At 39.5% G+C, this 25,929-nt stretch overlaps 1 protein-coding gene across 4 annotated transcripts in view; it reads right to left on the bottom strand.

Annotated features, from left to right (window-relative positions):
• The window catches only part of LOC111166992 (interferon-activable protein 203), a 37,569-nt gene that overhangs the window by 6,846 nt on the left and 4,794 nt on the right, over nt 1-25,929 (bottom strand). For 2 of the 4 annotated variants that reach the window (XR_016393547.1, XM_022559332.3), the window contains exons 2-9: nt 19,249-19,533; nt 18,193-18,326; nt 17,432-17,593; nt 17,242-17,286; nt 15,782-15,940; nt 11,377-11,574; nt 8,462-8,881; nt 6,799-6,990 (exon numbers count right to left, since the gene is read on the bottom strand). Coding sequence is in view for 3 of the 4 variants with exons in the window: in XM_022559332.3 (XP_022415040.1) it covers nt 6,799-6,990; nt 8,462-8,881; nt 11,377-11,574; nt 15,782-15,940; nt 17,242-17,286; nt 17,432-17,593; nt 18,193-18,326; nt 19,249-19,513 (1,575 nt within the window). In the remaining variant the exon portion in view is untranslated. The remainder of the gene's footprint in view (nt 1-6,798; nt 6,991-8,461; nt 8,882-11,376; nt 11,575-15,781; nt 15,941-17,241; nt 17,287-17,431; nt 17,594-18,192; nt 18,327-19,248; nt 19,534-25,929) is intronic. The other 2 variants (XM_022559334.3, XM_022559333.3) reach the window with 2 other exon arrangements.

Raw genomic sequence — 25,929 nt, 5'->3', positions numbered from 1 at the left:
ATCCCACATGCCATGGAGCGGCTGGGCCCGTGAGCCAAGGCCGCTGAGCCTGTGCGTCTGGAGCCTGTGCTCTGCAATGGGAGAGGCCACAACGGTGAGAGGCCCACGTACCGCCAAAAAAAAAAAAAAAAAAAGATAGTGGTATGGGAAGACACCGAGTTACCATCTGCCCACAACTAGGGAGCCTGCCTGCTGCCGGTGGAGGACCCTGATGCCCAAGGAGATGGAGGAACCCCGAAGTGAATGGGTAGGATGTGGGGGGACTGAAGGGGGAGGCCAGACAGGATTGGCACCCCTGAGGACAGGGAGATCAGGAGACGCAGGTAGGAGGGGCCCTCTGGGAGGAGGAGCTGGAGAGGAGTGGAGGGTGACTGCCCCACCCACTCGGGCCCAGGGAGCCTGCTGAGCTCCCAGGCCAACGCTCTGTCTTCCAAAGGCCCCTCCAGGCCAGGTGGGCCCTTGGGAGCATAGGAGGGATGTCGGGGAGATCAGGAGAGGCAGGCAGGAAGGGCCCTCTAGGAGGGAGGAGCAGGAGAGGAGAGGAGGGTGTTTGCCTCACCCACTCAAGCCCAGGAAGCCTGCTGGGCTCCCAGGTGAGGTCTCCTGCCCTCTGGGACCTCTGTTCTGTTGAGCCTAGGCCCCACGCCCCACTGCTCCCAGAGCCTTTTCCAGCACTGTGGGTCCTAAGCACAGGCCCTGCCCACTGCCCAAACCTGCCCTTGCTTAGGCCCTACCCTCCACAATCAAGGCCTTTTCCACCATTTTTTTTTTCTTTTCCCTCCTCCTCGTTTTTACTATTGTGGTACCTTCCAGTTGATAATTCATTTATATTTTTATTTTTATATTCTTTCTAACGTATCTGTTAGTTTCCTAGTCCAATTTTATTTTCTACATTGTTATTGTTCCCTCTCTCTCTCTTTTTTTTTTTGCCACCCCCACGGTTTGCAGGATCTTCATTTATGAGCCAGGGGTTGGGCAGAAGCTCCTGCAGTGGAACCTCCAAGTCCAAACCACTGGACTAACAGAGAATCTCAGACCCCAGGGAATATTCATCAAACTGAGGTCTCACAGAGGTCCTCATCTCAGCACCAAGACCCAGCTCTACCCAACAGCCTACAAACTCCAGTTTTGGAAGCCTCAGGCCAAACAGCAAGTAAGACAGGAACACCATCCCAGTAATTTAAAAAAAAAAAAAATGAGAGGGCAAAAATTATGTCACAGATGAAGAAGCAAGGTAAAAAACCTACAACACCAAATAAATGAAGAGGAAATACACAATTTACCTGAAAAATAATTCAGAGTAATGATGGCAAAGATGATCCAGAGTTGTGGAAATAGAATGGAGGCATGGATTGAGAAAATACAAGAAATGTTTAACAAAGATCTAGAAGAAATAAAGAACAAACAAAGAGATGAACAACACAATAACTGAAATGAAAAATACACTACAAGAAATCAATAACAGAATAACTGAGGCAGAAGAACAAATAAGTGAGCTGGAAGACAAAATGGTGGAAATAACTGCTGAGGAGCATAATAAAGAAAAAAAAAATGAAAAGAATTGAAGACTATCTCAGAGACCTCTGGGACAACACTAAATGGACCAACATTCACATTATAGGGGTCCCAGAAGAAGAAGAGGAAAAGAAAGGGTCTGAGAAAATATTTGAAGAGATTATAGTCAAAAACTTGCCTAACATGGGAAAGGAAATAGTCACCCAAGTCCAGGAAGCACAGAGAGCCCCATACAGGATAAACCCTAGGAAAAACACACCAAGACACATATTAATCAAACTAACAAAAATTCAATTCAAAGAAAATATATTAAAAGCAGCAAGGGAAAAGCAAAGATAATATACAAAGGAATCCCCATACACAGATTTTTCAGCAGAAACTCTGCTGGCCTGAAGGGAGTGGCAGGATATACTTAAAGTGATGAAAGAGAAAAACCTACAACCAATGTTACTCTCCCCAGCAAAGATCTCATTCAGATTTAACAAGAAATCAAAAGCTTTCCAGACAAGCAAAAGCTAAGAGAATTCAGCACCACCAAACCAGCTTTACAACAAATGCTAAAGAAACTTCTCTAGGTGGGAAAAACAAGAGAAGAAAAAGACCCACAAAAACAAAGCCAAAACAATTTAAAAAGTGGTAATAGGAGCATACATATCAATAATAACTTTCAATGTAAATGTATTAAATTCCCCAACCAAAAGGCACAGACTGGCTGAATGGATACAGAAATACGACGCATATATATGCTGTCTTCAAGAGACCCACTTAAGACTAGGGACACATACAGACTGAAAGTGAAGGGATGGAAAAAGATATTCCATGAAAATGGAAATCAAAAGAAAGCTAGAGTAGCAATACTCATATCAGATAAAATAGACTTTAAAATAAAGACTGTTACATGAGATAAGGAAGGACACTACATAATGATCAAAAGATCAATCCAAGAAGAAGATATAACAATTATAAATGTTTATGCACCCAACATAGGAGCACCTCAATATATAAGGCAAATGCTAACAACCATGAAAGAAGAAATCGACAGTAACACAATAATAGTAGGGGACTTTAACACCACACTTACACCAATGGACATATTATCCAAACAGAAAATATATAAGGAAACACAAGCTTTAAATGACACAATAGACCCGATAGATTTAATTGATATTTATAGACCATTCCACCCAAAAGTGGCAGAATACACTTTCTTCTCAAGTGCACACGAAACATTCTCCAGGATACATCACATCTTTGGACACAAATCAAGCCTCAGAAAATTTAAGAAAATTGAAATCATATCAAGCATCTTTTCTGACCACAACACTATGAGATTGGAAATCAATTACAGGAAAAAATACTGAAAAAACACAAATACATGGAGGCTAAACAGTGCACTACTAAATAACCAAGAGACCACTGAAGAAATCAAAGAAGCAATAAAAAAGTACATAGAAACAAATGACAATGAAAACACATCAACCCAAAACCTATAGGAATAAAAACCATATGAACATCTCAATAGATGCAGAAAAAGCTTTTGACAAAAGCTTTTGATGCAGCAAAAGCAGTTCTAAGAGGGAAGTTTATAGCAATTCAATATCACCTCAAGAAACAAGAAAAATCTCAAATACACAATCTAACTGTACACTTAAAACAACTAGAGAAAGAACAAAGAAAACCCAAAGTTGGTAGAAGGAAAGAAATCATAAAGATCAGAGCAGAAATAAATGAAATAGAAATGAAGAAAACAATAGCAAGGATCAATAAAACTAAAACTTGGTTCTTTGAGAAGATAGACAAAATTGATAAACCCTTAGCCAGACTCATCAAGAAAAAAAAGGGAGAGTATGCAAATCAATAAAATTAGAAATGAAAAAGGAGAAATCACAACTGACACTGCAGAAATACAAAGGAATATAAGAGACTACTACCAACACCTTTATGCCAATATAATGGACAGCCATGAAGAAATGGACAAATTCTTAGAAAGGTACAATTTTCCAAGACTGAACCAGGAAGAATTAGAAAACATAAACAGACCTATCACAAGTAATGAAATTGAAACCGTAATTAAAAATCTTCAAAAAAACAAAAGTCCAGGACCAGATGGTTTCACAGGCGAATTCTATCACACATTTAGAGAAGAGCTGACACTGACCCTTCTCAAACTCTTCTAAAAATTGCAGAGGGAGAAACACTCCCAAATTCATTTAGAAAGCCACCATCACCCTGATACCAAAACCAGAAAAAAAATCCCCAAAAAAGAAAATTATAGACCAATATCTCTGATGAACATAGATGCAAAAATCCTGAACAAAATACTAGAAAACAGAATACAACAACACATTAAACAGATCATACACCACAGTAAAGTGGGATTCATCCCAGCGATGTAAGGGTTCTTTAATATATGCAAATCAATCAATGTGATACACCACATTAACAAATTAAGGAATAAAATCCATATGAACATCTCAATAGATGCAGAAAAAGCTTTTGACAAAACTCAACACCTATTTATGATAAAAACCCTCCAGAAAATGGGTATAGATAGAACCTACCTCAACATAATAAAGGCCATATATGACAAACCCACAGCAAGCATCATATTCAATGGCGAAAAACTGAAAGCATTTCCACTAAGATCAGGAACTAGACAAGGATGTCCACTCTTGCCACTCTTATTCAACATATTTTTGGAAGTCCTAGCCATGGCAATCAGAGAAGAAAAAGAAAGAAAAAGAATACAAATTGGAAAAGAAGAAGTAAAACTGTCACTGTTTGCAGATGACATGATACTATACATAGAAAATCCTAAAGATGCCACCAGAAAACTAATAGAACTAATCAATGAATTTGGTAAGGTTGCAGGATACAAAATTAATGCACAGAAATCTCTGGCATTCCTATACACCAACAATGAAAAATCAGAAAGAGAAATTAAGGAAACACTCCCATTTACAATTGCAACAGAAAGAATAAAGTATCTAGGAATAAACCTGCCTAAAGAGGTGAAAGACTTGTACTCAGAAAACTATAAAACACTGATGAAAGAAATCAGAGATGACATAAACAGATGGAGAAATACACCATGTCCTTGGACTGGAAGAATCAAAAGCAATCTACAGATTCAATGCAATCCCTATCAAACTACCAATGGCATTCTTCACAGAATTAGAACAAAACGTTTTACAAGTTGTAAGGAACACAAAAGACCCTGAGTTGCCAAAGCAATCTTGAGAAAGAAAAATGGGGTTGGAGAAATCAGGCTCCCCAAATTCAAACTATATCACAAAGCTACAGTAATCAAGACAGTATGGTACTGGCACAAAAACAGAAATACAGATCAATGGTACAGGATAGAATGCCCAGAGATAAACTCACACACATACGGTCACCTAATTTACAACAAAGGAAACAAGAACATACAATGGAGAAAAGACAACCTCTTCAATAAGTGGTGCTGGGAAAACTGGACAACTACATGTAAAAGAATGAAATTAGAGCAACTACCTAACACCATACACAAAAATAAACTCCAAATGGATTAAAGACATAAATGTAAGACCAGACACTATAAAACTCTTAGAGGAAAATATAGGAAAAACACTCTTTGACATAAACCACAGCAAGATCTTTTTTGTCCCACCTCCTAGCGTAATAGAAAAAAAACAAAAATAAACAAATGGGACTTAATTAAACTTAAAAGCTTTTGCACAGCAAAGGAAACCATAAACAAGTCAAAAAGACAACCCTCAGAATGGGAGAAAATATTTGCAAGTGAAACAACAGACAAAGGATTAATCTCCAAAATATGCAAACAGTTCATGGAGCTCAATATCAAAAAAAACAACAACAATCTAATTAAAAATTGGGTGCAATACCTAAATTGACATTTCACCAAGTAAGACATACAGATGGTCAAGAGGCACATGAAAAGATGCTCAACATCACTAATTATTAGAGAAATGCAAATCAAAACTACAATGAGGTATCACCTCACGCCGGTCAGAATGGCCATTATCAAAAAATCTAGAAACAATAAATGCTGGAAAGGGTGTGGGGAAAAGGAAACCTGCTGCACTGTTGGTGAGAATGTAAATTGATACAACCACTATGGAAAAGAGGATGATGACCTAGAGGGGTGGGATAGGGTGGATGGGAGGGAGGCTCAAGAGGGAAGGACATATATGCATATGACTGATTCACTATGGTATACAATAGAAACTAACACAGTATTGTAAAGCAATTATACTCCAATAAAAATATATTAAGAAAAAGATACTATGTGGATTAAATGAGATAATGTAAAGAAAAAAATAGTTACAAGTAACAAATGCTGGAGAGGGTGTGGAGAAAAAGAAACCTTCCTTACACTGTTGTTGGGAATGTAAATTGGTGCAGCCACTATGGAGAACAGTATGGAGGTTCCTTAAAAAGCTAAAAATAGAGTTACCACATGACCCAGCAATCCCACTACTGGGCATATGCCCTGAGAAAATCATAATTCAAAAAGAGACATGTACCACAATGTTCATTGCAGCACTACTTACAATAACCAGTACACGGAACCAACCTAAATGTCCATCGACAAATGAATGGATAAAGAAGATGTGGTACATATATACAATGGAATACTACTCAGCCATAAAAAGAATGAAATAATGCCATTAGCAGCAACATGGATGGACCTAGAGATTATCATACTAAGTGAAGTAGTCAGAGAAAGACAACTATCATATGTTATTATTTATATGTGGAATCTAAAAAAATGATACAAATGAACTTATTTACAAAGCAGGAATAGATTGACAGACATAGAAAGCAAACTTATGGTTACCAAAGAGGATAGCAGTGGGAGAAGTGGAAGTAAATTAGGAGTTTGGGATTAACATATGCACATTATTATCTATAAAATAGGTAACTGAGGACCTACTGTATAGCACAGAGAACTATACTCAGTATCTTGTAATAACCTATAAGGGAAAAGAATCTGAAAATGAATATATATGTGTGTGTGTGTGTGTGTGTGTGTGTGTGTAACTGATCCCATTTGCTGTACACTTGAAACTAAGAAAACACTGTAAATTAACTATACTTCAATACAAAAAAATTAAATTTAAAAATATCATTAAAAAAAAGAATAATGAAAAGAAACTTTACACCCACTAAATGGCAAAAATTAGTTCTCGTTCCACCTGCTGAACTCTCCGTAGTAACAGCAGTCTAGTTTTCTTAAAGGCTTCTACTTTGGAACAATAATGACCCCCCAGAAAATCTCACCTTGATGAAACTGTGAATTATGGATCTCAGCTGCCTCTTATCCCCACTTAATGCCAATTCAAAGCAGATGAGTTTAAGTCTATCGCCTTTCTCACAGCTGATTCTGGTCAGTCGTTCTCCATAAACCAGGACTTCCATCACTCCTGTATTATCTAGTATTTCGTAATATATGCATTGATTACATACCAATTTCTGCAAAAGAAAATTAGCATCCATCTTCTGAGAGCTGGATAAGGAATTTCCACAACTTTGAAAAACATAGGGTGTTAGTGGAAACTGTTGTCTCAGACCAGTTAATATGAGCTGGAGGTCCAGAATTACAGGTACCAAATAGTGTAAGATGTCTTGTTCAGTTTATCCCCCCATTTAAATTCTCTTTCTGTCTTTCCTTCCTTTAAGTCTTTGTGTGCTGGGTTCTTCTAGAAAACTGGATTACTTTCCTAATTTTTCTTGCTCCCATCTCAGAATAGCTGAGATTTCTTAAGAAACTTGGATATAGTGTGGTCTGATAAACTTCACAGGTTTCTTTGGATCTCCCTGAGAACAAAGGCCATTCATGTCTTACTATGAGTCTCAAAAAGATGGTTGCAAGTCCTCCTTAAGCAGATTATTATTTCAATAAGTAATTCTTTCCTCTATCTTCTCTATTTATTCATTCTTCCTTAATCTGCCCAATCTTGAATCTAGATCATCTACTTCCATTGTTCTAATTTCTATATCACTTACTTATTAATTCTACAAATGCACATGTGTGCACAGTCACTTAAACAGAGTGTATGGAAAACAACAGGGGGATAGGTAAACAGCCACCCTAGAAGACATATATAATGGATTATGAAACAATACTTCATATAACGGTTAGGTCAGCTAACCTTAGTATTTCTATGATGTGTTGGGACTGAAATACCTACCCTAATTCTAAGAATTCAGCAAAATTCTGCATTTTATTGCCCATATTAATATATTGTGGAATGAAACAACTTGATTTTTCTAGCGTTTTCAACATCCATATTTCTCTTATTAGTTAATGCCAAGGTTTTTTGCTCAACAATTTTTTGATGAATGAATGCGAAGAACTGAGAGAACTTTAGAGGTCAGATGATCAGAATCTTAGCTAACTGTGGATAAGAGCTGATTCTAGGGCAAAGTAGTCTATTGATTTCTGACTCTGGTTGTCGTAGTTGAAATCCTAGCTTGGAAGGGCAATTCTTTATTCACAATTAAATTAAGCTGTCACTGAAACAGGAGGCAGAACTCAAAGAAACAAAACCAGAAGGAGAGCTCTCTCTCTTCACCCCCCACCTCTCTCTCTATATCTATATATATAAACATATATAGATGGATATAGATTTGTATGTATCTATATATATATATACAGATATAAACTCTGCCCTTTACTGGCTCAGGGTGGCTATGAATGGATTAGCACAGCTGTTAAAATCCCATGATTTCTGGAGGACTTGCATGCTGTTACCTTGGGAAGAAGAATGTTAAGAGATTGTCTATGTTATATTCTGAAGTGGGAAGACGGCACCCAGCTATCCCTGGTCAGGGGGGCTTTGAGTTCCTGTGTTTATGAAGTTAACCAAATTCATTTGGCAGCTAAGACTTTTACGTTCCGGGGTTGCAGAAGAAATATTGCAAAACAATGGTGTGGGCTTACCTTATGCACCAGAAACACCCCATTCACAAATGTTCCTAGAGCTTGTGAGTAAAGATGACTGATTTTAGGAGTTGCATTTGCCTTTTGAATCAGGCTTTTAGAGATCTCCATCTTTCGGTCAGGGTTAACATCAGACACAGATGAGGCATTGAACACCTCCAGGAACCCATTGCGGCCAAAATAATCTGATATGGCAATGATTTTCTTTGGGATGAACTTCTCCTTCAGGTCAACATGATAAACCTTCACTTGGAAGAACTGGCTCTCAGTAGCCACTGTGGCATGAAACATCTTCCTCTCGCCTTCTCTGACATCATATGTAAATGGTTCCGTTGCTTTCAGCACCATCACTTCTTTGGGCCCCCTCTGGAAGCCCTCCTCTCTGGAAGCTTCTTTAGGTGCAGCCTTCAATCTTGGTTTCTACATAGAAGTATACACCAAAAACAGGCACAATTAAGAACAGGATTCACTCTCTAATGAGAATCATCTACGGCTAAATGTTGACCTCAACAAAGAACATAATTAAGAACATAATTAACATATTAAGAACATAATTAGGTGGAGTTGGGAAAAAAAAAAAAAACCTAGACAAAGATCACTGACATGGTATATATAATCTAATGGAATGTATGGAGATGATTTAAACAGTGAATTTTCTTCTTTTTCATTGTTTTATGAGTGTGGTAGGAAGAATACTTTTCTTTAAAAGGTATTAACTCAAGGGAAGAACTATTTCTCCCAGAAAGAGCTATGTAGAGTACAGAGGCAGTGGGCAATAGCAATGCTGCTGTGTAGTGATTTCTAGTAGAGATGAGGATGAAGAAATCAACTTAAATTATCCCATCAACTCATTTCAGTGTGCAAGATAAGATACAAATTTGGATGAACATAAATTGCCCTTGACAGCACTGAGAGTAGGGAATGGCTCCAGTCAGAATCCATTGATCTCATCCCAGTAGATGTGGCAATTTAAAGACCCAAATTAGAAAGTCTCTTTTCAGGAAAGCAGTGTTATGTTGAAAAAGGGTTAGTAGACAGTCACTGGAAAAAAATCCCATGAACTTTCTGAATTTGGAAATGTCCTGGATAAAGGATGTTTTGAAGAGTCGGAGAATCAGCCACCCCAAAATATGTTTCTTAGGCACAGGATTATCTTAAGCTGATTATTTTGAGAAACAACATACATAGAGGAAGCTCTAAAACCAGAAAGAAAGTTGCCCTTTTGTAAGGGAAATGTGCATTTATAAATTAAATCTCCATTTCTAAGGGTGTCTCCCCCTGTGTACTAGGAAGAGAAGGAGGACTCTAAATCTCAAGAGAATACTATCACCAGAGGAGAAACTGACTTAAATTTGCATAACAAACATCACCCTCGTTTTTCCTGCTTTTCCTGGTAACCTCCACAAAACTGGCCTCCCCACACTTTTCTTTCTTCTGTCTTCACTAAAGATGGTAGTTAAGCTGGGGGCTTAGGCCACCTCAGGGAGTTACTCATTCTTCTTGGGTCTCTTCTATGTATAGATGAGGTATACCTGTTAATAAACTTCTGCTAGTTTTTTCTTGACAATCTTTGCTTTAATACAGGGGTCTCAGCCAAGAACTCAGAACGGTAGAGGGGAAATTGCTTTTCCTCCTCTACACACCCCTGTTAGAATAATGGCAGGACCCTTAGGAGAAGAATGCCAAAGGAGAAGTCAGGTGTCAGGGGACTTTTCTATGCCCCCCTGTCTACCCAGTGCCTGCACCATTTCTGAGTTTCAGGAGAGCAGTTTGAATTGGAGGGGAGGTTACTGATCTGTAAGAAGAAGTGTGAAGGCAAGGGGGGGCCATGGGAGTTCTAGGGACCAGTTCATGGAGACAGGCCAGCTGCCTCCACAGACCAGCAGTGCTCCACGTGGTCTGACTTGTACCGTTATACAGGCCACAGCCTGGGGGTCATGGGGCTTAACTCTGATTTCTCATCACTGTGGCCAATTCTCCCTACATCTGATGCTCATTCCCAGGCCAAGTTAATCAGTAACAACAAATCTCATACTAGTAACAACAGCAGCACCTTGACAAGAAGTGCACAGGACCTAAGGAAGAAATTATGTATCTATACTCAGGGTCATGAAAGAAGACCTGATGGACACATGTTCTTATTATGTTCATTGTGTGTATAGGGAATACTGAAAATAGCCTAAAGTCAAATAGTAAAGGATTATTTTTAAATTTATAAAAATTAAAAAATGCAGTTATTCTCTTACGTTAAAATAATAATTTAAATCTATACTTCTTGAATTAAGTAGCACTTCAAGATATAGCAGGTGAAAGTAAAAACCTGAATTATAGAAAAATATGTGTAATGTGATCAACCTGGGACAAATTGATATTCTTTGTATATACATAACAAAAGGTAAAATCAGAAAGACTGTTTACCAAAATATGGCATTTGATAGAAGGGAGATTTCAGATAGTTAAAATTAATTATTTTTGTCTATGTATCTGCATTTCCTAAATTTCTTAGATGATATTACTTCCATAATTTAAAAAAAGAGAAAGAATTGGTGATAGTGCTTTGTTTGTTTCTGTATTTCTCCAACTTATTGCGCCCTAAGCTCTCTCACTCATGATGTATTGAGAGAAACACAGAAATAAAATTAAACAAACAAATTACTAGTTATACCCATGACTGAAGAGGAATGATTTATGTGCACACTAGGTCATAGAATATCCTAATACAAAGGGCAGCATAATAAGAGTCCGAATTTGAATGTAGGTAGGATCTCAAAATACACACTCAATAACAATATGTGTGATCTAATTAATAAAGAATTGTATGTCGTAGGGGATTAGTGTGAAGTTCCTTTATGGTTCTAGAGAACGCTGTCATTATGTTGTCGGGAGGGAAAATACTGAAAACAGGAATCTGGTACCTTGGTTGAGGAACTGCTGGATGAGGTTGGTGGCAGCATCTGAGGAGTCTGAAGGCAGCCCTCATTTGGGAGTATGCTGCGGTTTGCACATTGTGGAAGCTGACTCTGCTCCAGGCATAGTTCCTTTTTCTTGGAGTCAAGCGTTTTATTGGTTGTGTCTTCTATTTTTTGAATCCAAAAATATGCATTTTCTTCTTCCTGGTTAATGGTTTTCAATATCAGATGAACCATAACATTTCTCTCTTGCCCTCTCTCTCTCTCTCTCTCTGTCTCTATCTCTCTCTGTCTCTCTCTCACACACACACACCACAGGATCTTCACTCTGCCAATTTGCTCTGGAATAATAGTACATCTTCAGATACCCTCAACACCTCCCCAGCTTGGAGTCCAACCAGGATTTCAAACTTCTCTCTGCAAATGTTAAAAACTCAGGTGATCAAAATTTCATCCGTCTGTTTTGGAATTCTGGCTCTACCTCTGAAGCAAACTGGCCTGTATCAACTTCACCAAGACAACACTTGGAGTAATTTATTAGTAGAAAACTCTACCAGGTTATAATGGAAGCACATCTCTGAACAATGTTGGCTGTACTTATGGACATTTTATTAACTAAGTCTTCATTACCTTATATATTTACCAAATAAGCAAATCGGTTCTATCATCTACTCTTCAAATCCAGGAAACCCAGGTCTGCATTCATTTGAATGCTTTGTTTATCAGCATACCAGAGACATTGTTTCAAATTCATAATTCCAGAGGCAGAATTCTGCTACCTACCTAGTCTCTATCAAGCAACCAAATCTTTCGTAGTTCTCAGCAATAAACAGACCCATTCACAATTTCACCCAGGGCATTCTCAGTACACGGATTTTTATAATTGTTTAAGCCAGGGCAGGAAGTGTCTGTAAAATCAATTATTTTGACTATCTTTGGTTTCACTGATGAAAGACCATTTCTAACGTTCTGCGGTATAGAATTGCCACAGTTCTTACCACTTCTAGCATTCATTTAACCAATCCATAAAGTATCGGTTGTTGATAAAATTGTAGATGAGGTAGCTGCTTAAAATGCCTGTCTCTGGCATGCAGCTACTTGATTAGAATACCCTCTGACCTTCCTTGTCACTTCATTCCTCATTAGAAGGCTTAAGAGTCTGGGCAATGGAAACAAATCTGAGATATAACACTATCCGACATAAATTTTTACAAATAAATTTCAGATATTGTAGCATCTATACTACAATATATGCAATTAAATGCTCAAGTCTTAGAATTCAGTTAGGCTACATTTGAATCCTGGCTCTAACATTCATTTTCTGCATGACCTTGGAGAAGATTTCTAACCTCTAAGAACTTCAGTTTTCTCATATGTAAAATGGGATTAACAATAGCCTCCTCGTGTGACGTTATAAAGAACAAATGAGATAGTGTACACAAAGAACACAGGTTTTAGAGTCTAGCATCATTAAATGCTCATTACCTAGAAATAGCACTACATTATTATTTTACAGTAGACACAGGGCTTTCTATTTTTGCTCTGATCCACAGATGTTTCATGCTTAATGTTGGCTTTCTTGATGGAAACCCAATATAGAGGTGGTATGGGAAGCACTTTATTAAAGAAGCTTCTCTATTCACTTCTGCTACATTTAGTAATTCAATCTCATTGACAAGAGCATCTTGATCATTTTTTACATTCAGTTAAACCAAAAACTCCCACCATAACTGTAGGATTTAGGTCCCTAAAACATACTATATGGCTGGATAATACTTAAAAATAGTAATTGAATCTTTTCCCTTGGCTTATTTCCTTCACCACTCTACCCTGTTCTTGAAGCATGTCAATGTGTGCTGTTTGCTACTGGGGAGACATAGCAGCAGGAATAAAAGAAAATATTGGTCTGCTTCTGTCTTTGAATCCCAAACAGAGCCTATATTACAAAGAAAATAGTTGGGAGACCCCATGATGAAGAAGAGCAAGGCTTTCCTGCTCTTTCCACTGATGAATCAAAGACAGAATGGGTCAGATCGTCTTTGTGCCAGGTCTCCTACAGAGGTGGCTGGACCCCAAAGAAGAAATGACTGAATGGTGTGTTTAGGTGTATGAGGCCAAAAGGACAGATGAGCCTCCCTGGGATTCCTGTGCTCCAAGGAGTTTTAGGGGCAGCAGAATGATTCTTATGAAAGTAGAAATGACTATGTCATAAATTTAGGCAGACAGGACCTTAGAAAGTGTCAATTCTAAGCCTGTATGCATAGAAAAATTGGGTTGTCTTGCAAGAGGGAGGGGATATGGGGATATATGTATACGTATAGCTGACTCACTTTGTTACACAGCAGAAACTAACACACATTGTAAAGCAATTATACTCCAATAAAGATGTTTAAAAAAATAAAGAAGAAAAATAGGGTTGTCTAGAGATGTCCACATAAGTCATTGTCGTAGCAGAGAGACAGTGAGCCTGGGGTTTCAATGACTAGACCAAGGCCAGCTGGACCTAGAGGCAAACAGGCACAGATTACTAGCTCCATCCCATAAATAAAACAAAGAGAGACTATGTGAGGAATTATTAATTATTGGAGGTAACAGTAATAAAAACAATAACAAAACTTGAAAAATCTTGTCAGAAGAAATCTGTCTTCAACTGGTATACATGGATTTGCATAGGGGGCTTCAGCCTCAGCAGCTTGGAACTTGGGTGACAAACTATTTTAGAGAATAGTGATTTAAATACTCCTTTTGCCTAGTCCTCAGTCACTTGCTTATTTACTGCAGAAACAGGCATTGTATCTCAGTGTGATGATAAGCACAGGGGTCAAATCAGGGCAGAACAAAGGCAGGCTAGGATAGGAGCTGATACACACGTGTGTGTACTCACTTTTCCATTCTCATCTGGTCTTTGCTGGGAAAGAGCACTGTGAATGAAAACTATGGCTGGATGCTGCAGCCATCAAGCCATCACATTACAGCTGCCCCGACGGTAAGCCCTGAGGGAACTCAAGATAGAAACAGGATGCCCGCCATCTAGCAGTCAACTGCTGCAGCCAACCCTGACGGTGCACCTTGAGGAAACTCAGCATGAGAAAGCACAGGAGACTGGCCCCAGATAGCTGAGGTTCATAGCAAAGGAATGATTTCAGTGAGTTCAGACTCTTGCATCTTCCTATACATAGAAAAGTGCCAAATTCCTTAACTTGAGATATTTGGCTGTCTTTATTAACAGTAATCTTTTGATGTTCCAACTACCTGGTCTTTGTTGCAAAACCTCCTATGCATCCTGGTTCCCCCCTTGCTTCTTCAGAGCAGTATCTCAGAGCTATCTGAGATTCTGTGTCCCCCACTTAAGTCCTCATATTGTCTGCTGAATAAAACATAACTCAACTTTTAGGTTGTACATTTTTCTTCAGTTGACAGGCACCTTATAACTGATGTTATAGTACAGTAACAAAGAAAAATGTACGTTTATTACAGTTGCGATAAGTGCTAAAAAGGAAAAGGAAACGGATCTTTGAAAGCAAACAAAAGGAATACCTAGGACTTCCCTGGTGGCACAGCCGTTAAGAATCTGCCTGCCAATGCAGGGGACACAGGTTCGAGCCCTGGTCCGGGAAGATCTCACATGCCACGGAGCAACTAAGTCCATGCACCACAACTACTGAGCCTGCGCTCTAGAGCCAGCGAACCACAACTACTGAGCCCGCGAGTCACAACTACTGAAGTCTGCATGCCTAGAGCCCATGCTCTGCAACAAGAGAAGCCACCACAATGAGAAGCCCACACACCACAATGAAGAGTAGCCCCCACTCACCACAACAAAGACCCAACGCAGCCAAAAATAAAATGTAGATAAATAAATAAATTTATTAAAAAAAAGAAAAAAAGAGGAATACCTAATGTATTCTGGGAGGGGGGTATCAGTGAGGACTTGTATGAGGAAGAAATTCAGGTTTGCACCTGAAAGGTGAAGACACCTGAACCAGTGGTGAATCAGGACAAGTGATTCCAAACAAAGAAAGCAGTCCATGTCAAAACATCTGACATGGGAAGGAGCACAGAACTTTGAAAATAAACCCTATCATGTGGTGGGTGAACAAAGGGGAGTAGGGCCAAGGAAAGTGGAATGTAAGGGTGAACAGACATTCATCTTGACTTGTCTGGTCACCTTCCCCTCCTCTTTCTATTCAACACAAGAGTGTAACCCTCTCAAAATTAGAGATTATTTCATAAATACATGCTTTGTAAATAGCCAAGGAGTTAGAATAGAGTGGGATCACAAAACATACATGGAAAAATGAATGAGTGATTATATTAAATAAATAAATGGTAAATTGTGGGAAATGAGATTACGATAATTCTTGTACTTATGTTGTAGGAGGTACAAGGAATGGGAACAGGGAGCAGGTACCTTGATTGAGAAACTGCTGGATGGTGTTGGTGGAGGTATAGATTTCACTGGACAACTGCTCCCAGTTGGGCATTTGCTGGTTGCTGAAGTTCCTGGAAGTTGACTCTGTTTCTGAGATACGGTCTTCCTTTTTAAGTCATTAATTTTGTCATTTTTTTTCTCGAGAAAAAAAGATTTTTTCCTTAGTTCTTGATAATGATATTCAAAATCACATAGAACACAACATCATTTCTTTTCTCTTTTTTCTTTTTTAATGTAGAGTCTTAAGTTTTCAATTTTTTTCTGAAATAATAGCACATATACAGATACCTGTATTACCTATCCTTCTCCTATCTCAACTAGGATTACAAATTTCACTCTCCAAATATTAAAAGCTCAGATGAAATTTCATTGGTTTGGGATGGAATCCAGGTCCTACATCTGATGCAAACTGGCCAAAGCAGGAAGGTAAACTTCCCTGGTTATAAGGGAAGCAAATCTCAGTCCAGAATTGGCTGCATTTAAGGATGTTTATTAACTATGACTTTCTGATCAAGAAAATACACAAGTGGGTTTCTGATATCTGCTCTTCAGGCTCCTAGAAACCTACTGATATTTTGGGAAAGATTACTGGACGAAATATGGACTCTTGGAACTAATAAAAATGACAACAAGGAAACTACACCCCAAATAGAGAGTCCCTTTATATGGGAGGTCTGTCTTCAAGGGGCATGTGTGTGTGTGGCAGGGGGTGGGTGGGTGGGTATGCAGCCTGAGTCAGAGGGCAGCTTGGGTCTTAGGTGAGAAACGATGTTAGAGAATAGTGGTTTAAATCCTGCTCTTGCCTACCCTTCATGTTGTCTTGGGGCCATCTTTTAGTGCCCATTCATCTCAAATACAGGCTCCATAGTCCCGGGTTGCATATCACCACAGGGCAAAACAAAAAGCAGGTTGGAATAGGAGTCAATATCTACAGGTGTGAAATCACTTTCCCACCCCTGTCTTGTCTTCCTCTGGGACAGGTTACCTATAATCTGAGCTCCTTGTCTAGAAGGAAAGAAAAATGTAGAGTTATCACAGTTGTGATAAGTACTATAAAGGAATAGTAAAGTGTCCAAATAATGAGAGTATCTGATCCTTTCTTGAAAGGGGTTGTTTCAGTGAGGACTTGCCTGGGGAAGGAATTCAGGTTGGTACCTGAAGGTTGAATGCATTTGAGCCAGAGAAGAGACAGGGATAATGAATTCCCAATCAAGGAAAGAGCCTATGTGCAAACACCTGACGCGGGAAAGAGCATATAATGCTGAGAACTAGTCTAGACCCGTGGTTAAGGGGAAAGGGGTGAAAGGAGACTGAAATGTAGGGGAGAAACGTACCCTTATAGTCATGTCTAACTGTCTGGCCACTACCATTCCTTATTTCAGGACCAAACATAAGACAGCCACATTCTTGAGGTCAGGAATTATTTCATAAATGCATACCTTGCCAAAAGCCACAGGACTTAGAGTACATTGAGGTCTCAGTATCTGCATTTGATAAATTAATGGGTGATTTTATTACATAAGGAAATTTTATATAGTAAAGGGATTACTGAGAAACTCTTTCAAGGTCATGAGGATCCTTATAATATGATGTGGGGTGGTGAACATATTAGGAACGGGAAAATGGTACCTTGGTTGAGGAACTGCTGGATGGGTTTGGTGGAAGCATCTGAGGAGTCTGGGGAAGGCTCTCAGTTGACTGTGTACTGGTTACTAACAATCCTGGAAGCTGACTCTTCTCCTTCTTTAGATTCATCCCCTTAGATTCATTAGTTTTTGTGGTTTTCTTTCCCTGAAAGTAGGGTTTTTTCCCCCTGGTTAATACTTTTCAATAATAAAAGAAACACATCTTTACTACTGAGAAAATCAAATTTTTATTATTAGATTCTAATTATACTAAAATTTATGTCCTTGGGAACTCCAGGCCAGAAGGTAAGCAGTGCACATGTATGTTGGCTTCATACAAATAGTAAGGAAAATTTTATACATGTCATTCCTGTACTCACTTCTGTGTTGATGAGAGGAGCAGTGGACTTGGATTTAGAAAATCTAAGTTTGAATTTAGTCTCTTTGAGTAGGCTTTGGCAAGCTGTTTTCCTAATCTGCTTGCTATTTTAATATACATCTAAAAGAGGGGTAATGATTTCATATTTCCACCATAGGGAATTATATTACACAATTTAAAGTGCACAGTAGTTCAGAAACATAATGGGTGATCAGTACCTATTAATTCACTGGCTCTAAAATTAATTTTCACTCTGGCCCTGGATCCCTTTTTCTCTGATTCGTTTATTTGCATGTTGAGAAATGAATACAGAACTAAGTGTTCATAAGAAGGTAACAAGTAGAAAAGCCACAGTAAAATCTTTTGTGGGACCTTAGCCAGCCTACCTTCACAGGTGTATCCTTGATTGATTCAGGTCCCAAAGCTTTATTAGTGGTGGATGTAGATTGGTCAGGACTGGGTTTATTCAGCTTGCTTTTTTTCACTGGAGTTGCTTCTTTTGCTTTGCTTCTCCTAATAACTGATGTGGTAAAAGAGAACATGATAAATCCAGAGGAGATGGTCTAAGATACCTGAAGCACCTTCAATACTATTTCCTGTCACTTCCTGCTTGTGGATCTGGGTAAGCTTGTATCTGCCTCTACTGCATTAGCCTAGCTTGGCCATAGGTGGCCAGCAGTAGCAGCATAGGTATAGGTACTGGCTCAGACTTCCTCAGTGGTTTCCTTTCCTGTCCCCTGTACCACAAGCATATTCTTCCTGTCCTCTGGACTCCTATCTAGCTCAGTCGAACCCTTTTACAATCCACTTATTCTATATTTTCCTTTCAAGAATCTAAAGTTTTCATGATGCTAGTGGTGGGTCAATTTCTACAGAAGATCTATTTGAATTACTGAAACCAGAGGAAATGAATATAGTCTAATTTGTGATGGGACAAAGTGGTGATACTAGACTTTGACTTTTTAAAATATGTTTTCCTAATCCAGTGGTTTTATAAGAGGCAAGTTCTTCACATCTCTCAGAGGTAGGTTTTTATTTAAGTACTGCCTCAGAGTTTTTCTAGAAAGTATAAAAATGATGGAGTAAATATGATAATAGAGCATGCATATTAACTGATTTAAATATTTCAAGAACCTACATATTCTAATTTTGTTTCATCATTGTCTAACCTTTCTAATGTATGGAAGCCTCAGCCTTTCTCATCAGCTCCTTCTAATATTTTCTTTGCCCACACCCCCAAAATACACCCTCTAAAACATATCAGATCTCTTTGTAGGAAAGGCATCCTCTAAGTTGTCAATTTGTTGGCATCTAAAGTACTACCATTGTCATGGCTACGAGTCCTAAGTTGGGAAAGAGAGGTCTAAACTTTGACCAAATCAGGGTTCTATTTAAGGTTGAGGTCAGTACAGAAAGAGTGTGAAAGAGGTTCTTCCAAGTACCTTTTAACTTCTCCTTTTGAAGAGTTTTAGCAAGGTCTTTAATTTCTTCTATATCTTTGATCAAGTCTATTAATCTGTCAACACAGTCAGACCCACGGAACTTTACTTCCATCAAGTCAGCAATCTTAATTCTGTCATATTCTTCTTGCATTTTCCTAGTCAGTCTTAAATCCTTGGCCAGTAAACACTTAATCATGCTAAACTGATAATCACTGATGTGCTGAAATCCTTTCAGCAGAACAATTCTTTTGAATTCACTCCCCATCTCTCAAGTTAGGGATGTGCCTGCAAGAGAAAAATAACATAAAGTGTTACAGCTTTATACAGGCAATTTAAAAGACTGGTTATGTCTATGTGAGTTAACGGCATATGTCAAAGTATTATCCATGGGTGTGTGTGACAAAAAGAGACTATTACCAGATGTGTTACTGCAGAAAATGGGTTGAAAACTGCTGTATGAGAAACTTCTAAGAAATTCTCCCATTTTAATGATGATCTTGAGTTGGTTTAAGGGTGGGTGTGGTGGAAGGAGGTCCAGAAATAAGCAATGGTTGCAGTGTGTCAAGTATGGACTATGCAGTGTCAAAGTCCCTGATTCCTCCTCCCATCCTTTACTGGAGCTGCAGCCTACTTCTTGAATGTCTGCCTTGTTGGTTCATGACTCTTTCCGCCATGTCTGAAGTGGCCTATGAACAAAATGGGCTGCAACCTCTCACCTTATACAAATATCCTTCTGCCATAGCACTACAGGTCCACGCTGGGTACCAACCCTAGTCCATCCACTTGGCACTTCCCTAGTCAGTTCTTATTAGCATCATCTCTCCCTGGGGCGTGGACCATGTTCTCTGTGTCCTATGTCCCCATATCAGTGTCCCTTTGTTGGACTTCTCCCTTCTCTCTTAGACAGGATCACAGCATTTATTGGCTGGAATTATTTCGATGGCTGCTTGATTTTTCTCCTTCCAGGCTTAATTTCTCTAATCAGTTCTTTTCATAGAGCCAGATATCTCTCTATAAAGCCACAGTTCTATCTCACTTGACATCCTTCAACAGTTTCCCATTTTCTCTTTGAAAAAGTTCTTGCTCCATAGCCTGGCTTAAAATGCCTTGAATAATCTGCCTTTCTTTACCTCTGTAATTTTTATGTCTCTTGCTCTAGAAATATACACCACACCTTACCTTTTCATATTTCATGACTTTGTTAATTCCCTTCCCAAGGCCTAGAAAGCCATTCCCCTCTCTCTTCCTCTGAATACCTCCTTAGAGCATTCAAGACTCAACTGAGGCTTTGTCTTCTGAAAGCTACCAGGGGCCCGATTTGGGAGTGAGTGTCACTCTTCTGGGCCTCTTTGGCACCCTGTGCACCTCCTTGATGGCACTCAATGTATGGTATGCATTCCAGTTTTCTGTTTCAAGTCATAAATTCTTTTAGTTAGGAAACATGTGTTTGTGTACCTTTTCTGTAATTGGAATGTTCAAATCCCCAGGGTTGTGAATTATTCCTTCTTGAGAGACCAGGAGCATCCTCAGTTAGATCAGGCCTATAGAGTGATGAGCTCACACCGGCCCAGGACCACCACAGTGATGCAGCCTGCCTTGTCAGAAACCAGCCAATCCACCAGCAGGCCTGAAACAGCCCAAGAATCTCCTGGGCCATTGACCTGCCTGCCAGTAGGTCAAAACCAATTCTGGGACAACTTGGACCCCTTAGCCAGTGGCCCTAGGCTTTGGCCCCAGTGAACAACAGGCTTATACCAGCTTCAGGACCTCCAGGGTCCTGTAGCCAGTGGCCGACTCACCAGTGAGCCAGCACTAGTCCCAGTAAGCCCTGATCCCTGGTCCTGTCCTTTAGCAGGCTGACTCCAGCCCTGGGGCCACTGGGCCCCAGACCCAACCACCAACAGGCCAACACCAGTTCCGAAACACACTGGACCCCTCAGCCAGCTGCCCCATAACCAAACCCCACTCACTAGTGGCCAGCACCAGTTTTGGGACACTCCAGAACCTGTAGCCTGCTGGCCTGCCCACCAATGGGCCAGCACTGTCCCTGGGACCCCCAAGGTTGCACAGCCGGTCACCTTGTGACCCAGACTCACCAACCATTTTCCTTAGCACAAGGCAGGGCCTGGCAACCAACTGGGGTCAGCCACACCTACCAGACTATACACGATAGTCAGCCGACCACAAAAGAAGACTTGCATAGCTCTCATAGGGTGAACCCCTAGAGCAGGGGCCCCCGAACCCTGGGCTACAGACCGGTACCAGTCCATGGCCTATTAGGAACAGGGCTTCACAGCAGGAGATGAGCAGCGGGCAAGCAAGCAAAGCTTCATCTGTATTTATAACTGCTCCCCATTGCTCGCATTACTGCCTGAGCTCCACCTCCTGTCAGATCAGCGACCGCATTAGAGTCTCATAGGAGCGCGAACCCTGCTGTGACTGCACATGTGAGGGATCTAGGTTGCACGCTCCTTATGAGAATCTAATGCCTGATGATCTGAGGTGGAGCTGAGGCAGTGTTGCTAGCACTGGGGAGTAGCTGCAAATATAGATTATCATTAGCAGAGAGGTTTGACTGCACAGAGACCATAATAAATCAATTGCTTGCAGACTCATCAAAACCCTATCAGTGAGTGGCAAGTGACAAGCTGCATCTGGTGGTAGGCTTTATAGTGGCAAGTGAGTTGATGTACTTCAATTGTACAGCTGCATCTGGTGGCAGAGCTTAAGCCAGAATCTGACACTTATTTTAGTCTGCACATGGCTGGCCCATTATTTTATTTACTACTTCTGTCCATGCCTCTTTCCCGCATTGCGCACTTGTCTCAGTCACAGTTTTGGCAAGCCCACAAGCTAACCCTAGCCAAAATGAGTAAAAAACAAAAGTCACTGGAGAGCTTCTTTGAAAATGGGGAAAGACCCAATGATGAGACAGCAGAAGACTCTTAAGACTGCCAACAAAATGAAAGCTGCATTTAAAAGAAAATACCAAGAGTCCTACTTAAATTACGGGTTCAGTGCAACAGGTGATTCACATTCTCCAAGCCCACTTTGCATAATATGCGGTGACCAGCTATCCAACGAAGCCATGAAACCTTCAAAACTGTTTCACCACATGGAGACAAAGCACCCTGCATGAAAAGACAAGCCTTTGGATGTTTTCAAAACAAAAAAACGTGAACACAAAGAACAGAAGCAATTATCGAAGGCCCACTACTTCATCACATGTGTCTGCACTGAGAGCATCATTCTTAATGGCTAATTGCATTGCTAAAGCTAAGAAGCCCTTTACTATTGGTGAACAGTTGATCCTGCCTGCTGCTAAGGACATTTGTTGTGAAATTTTAGGAGAGGCTGCAGTTCAAAGGTGGCATGTGTTCCTCTTTCGGCTAGCACCATAACTAGATGAATTGATGAAATAGCAGAGGATACTGAGGCACAATTGTTGGAGAGGATTAGTGAGTCACCGTGGTACACATTCCAGGTTGATGAGTCTACCGATGTTGACAACAAAGCAACAATACTTGTTTTTGTGTGATATATTTTTCAGGAGGATGTGCATGAGGATATGTTATGTGCACTTTTGTTGCCAACCAACACCACAGCTGCAGAACTATTCAAGTCTTTGAATGATTACATATCAGGAAAACTAACTGGTCATTTTGTGTCGGTATATGCACAGACAGAGTGGCTGCCATGACTGGACAGCTTTCTGGTTTCACTACTCAGGTCAACTGGGTCGCTTCTGAATGTGAGTCTACGCACTGTGTCATCCATAGAGAAATGCTGGTTAGCCGAAAAATGTCACCTGAACGTAAAAACGTTTTGCAGATGTGATTAAAATTATCAGCCACATTAAAGTACATGCCCTTAACTCACATTTGTTCATGTAGCTCTGTGAGGAGATGGACACAGAGTACACACATCTTCTCTTATACACAGAAGTGAGATGGCTTTCTAAAAGTAGATCACTGGCGAGAGTTTTTGAGTTATGAGAGCCGCTTCAGAGATTTCTTTTAGAAAAACAGTCACCATTGGCAGCACATTTCAGTGACACAAAATGGGTCTCAAACTTGCTTACTTGTGTGATGTATTCAACCTGCTCAACAAACTCGATCTGTCACTTCAGGGGAGAGCTACAACTGCGTTCAAGTCAGCAGATAAAGTGACTTCATTCAAAGCCAAACTGGAATTAGGGGGGTGACGAGTGAACACTGGTATATTTGATATGTTTCAAACATTAGCAGAGATTTTGAGAGACAGATCCAGGGCCTTCTTTCTCCCAGCTGGTGCATGATCACCTATCTCAGCTTTCTAGAGAGTTTGAGCATTACTCCCCAACCACAAAAGACCCCCAAACTCGGAAGGAATGGATCTACAACTCATTTGTGAGTAAGCCAGGTGAATCGATTTTGTTCATGCTAGAAGAGGATCAACTGCTTGAGACTGCAAATGACAGTGGCCTTAAAAGTATGTTTGAGACAACTTCAAATCTCCATGCAGTCTGGATTAAAGTCAAGGTGGAATATCCTTAAATTGCCACAAAAGCGCTGAAAAGCCTGCTTCCATTTCCAACATCCTATCTTTGTGAAGCAGGGTTTTCTGCAGTGTCAGCAACCAAAACAAGATTACAGAGTAGACTGGACATGAGCAACACACTTCAGCTGTCACTGTCTCCCATCATCCCCAGATGGGACCATCTAGTTGCAGGAAAACCGCTCAGGGCTCCCACTGATTCTGCATTACGGTGAGTTGTATAATTATTTCATTATATATCACATTGTAATAATAATAGAAATAAAGAGCATAATAAATGTAATGCACTTGAATCATCCCAAAACCATTCCCCCCACCTCAGTCTGTGGAATAATTGTCTTCCATGAAACTGGTCTCTGGTGCCACAAAGTTGGGGACTGCAGCCCTAGAGCATATAGCTCTGGTGACAAGAAGGGAGTGCACTGCTGGGACAAATAGGACATCTTCTACAAAAGACTACTTCTCCAAGGTCAGGAAACATAACCAACGTACCAAATACACAGAAATAAAAGAAGAAATTAGGTAAAATGAAGCTATAGAGGAATATATTCCAAATGAAGGAACAAGATAAAACCTCAGAAGAACAACTAAGTGAAGTGGACATAGGCAACCTACCCAATAAATAGTTCACAGAGGTGACCATAAAGATGCTCAAAGAACTCGGGAGAAGATTGGATGAACACAGTGGAAAGTTAGACGTTTTTAACAAAAAATTAGAAAATATAAAGAAGAATCAAACAGAGATGAAGAATAAAATAACTGAAATGAAAAATAAACCAGAAAGAATCAACAGTAGAGCTAATGATACAGTAGAAAAGATCAATGAGCCGGAAGACAGAATAATGGAAATCACTGAAGCTGAACAAAAATTAAAAAAAAGAAAGAAAGAAATGAGGACAGTTTAAGAGAACTCTGGGACAACATCAAACATGTTATCATTCATCACATCATAGGAGGGTCCCAGAAGGAGAAGAGAGAGAAAAAGGGGCAGAGAACATATTTGAAGACATTAATAGCTGAAAACTTCCTTAACCTGTGTAAGGAAACAGACAGGAAGCCTAGAGAGTCCCAAACAGGATCAACCCAAAGAGGACCACACCAAGACACACTGTAATTAAGATGGCAAAAATTAAAGATAAGGAGAAAATATTAAAATCAGCAAGGGAAAAGCAACAAGTTTCATACAAGGGAATTCCCATAAGGCTATCAGCTGACTTTTCGGCAGAAACTCTGCAGACCAGAAGGGAGTGGCATGATATGTTTAAAGTGATGAAAAAGAATAATCTACAACCAAGAATACTCTTGCCAGCAAGTCTTTCATTCAGATTTTATGGAGAGATTAAAAGTTTTACAGGCAAGCAAAAGCTAAAAGAGTTCAGCACCAGCAAACTGGCTTTAAAAGAAATGTTAAAGGGACTTTTCCAAGTAAAAAGAAAAGAAACATGAAACATAAAAGGAAAAAAATCTCATTCGTAAATGCAAATATACAGTAAAGGTAATATGTTAGCCATGTATAAAGCTAGTAGGAAGGTTAAAAGACAAAAGTTGTAAAATCATCTACATCTGCAATAAGTTGTTAAGGGAAACAAAAAGATGTGAATATGATGTCAAAATTATAAATGTGGAAAGGGGGGAGGAAATGCAGTGTTGTTAAAATGTGTTTAAACTTAAGAGGTCAGCAAGTTAAAATAATCATATATACATGAACAAGACAAGGATGCCCACTCTCACCACTTTTATTTAACATAGTATTAGAAGCCTAGTCACAGCAATCAAACTAGAAACAAAGAAAAATAAAAGGAATCCAAATTGTAAAGGAAAAATTAAAACTGTTACTGTTTGCAGATGAAATTATATTATACATAGGAAATCCTAAAGACACCACAAAAAACCTACTAAAACTCACCAATGAATTCACTTAAGTTGCAGGATATGAAGTTAATATATAGAAATCTGTTGCATTTCTATACACTAACAATGAACTATCAAAAACAGAAATTAAGAAAACAATCCCATTTATAATCACATCAAAAAGAACAAAATGCTTAAGAATAAATCTACTAAGGAGGTAGAAGAACTGTATTTGGAAAACTATAAGACACTGATGAAAGAAATTGAAGACAACACAAAAAAATGGAAAGATAT

Source organism: Delphinapterus leucas, chromosome 1 (genome assembly GCF_059928025.1).
Source record: "Delphinapterus leucas isolate spDelLeu-1000000601 "Yukka" chromosome 1, BTC_Dleu_Yukka2, whole genome shotgun sequence".
NCBI classification, from domain to species: Eukaryota; Metazoa; Chordata; class Mammalia; order Artiodactyla; family Monodontidae; genus Delphinapterus; species Delphinapterus leucas.
This window is presented reverse-complemented; position numbering and strand designations above follow the sequence as displayed.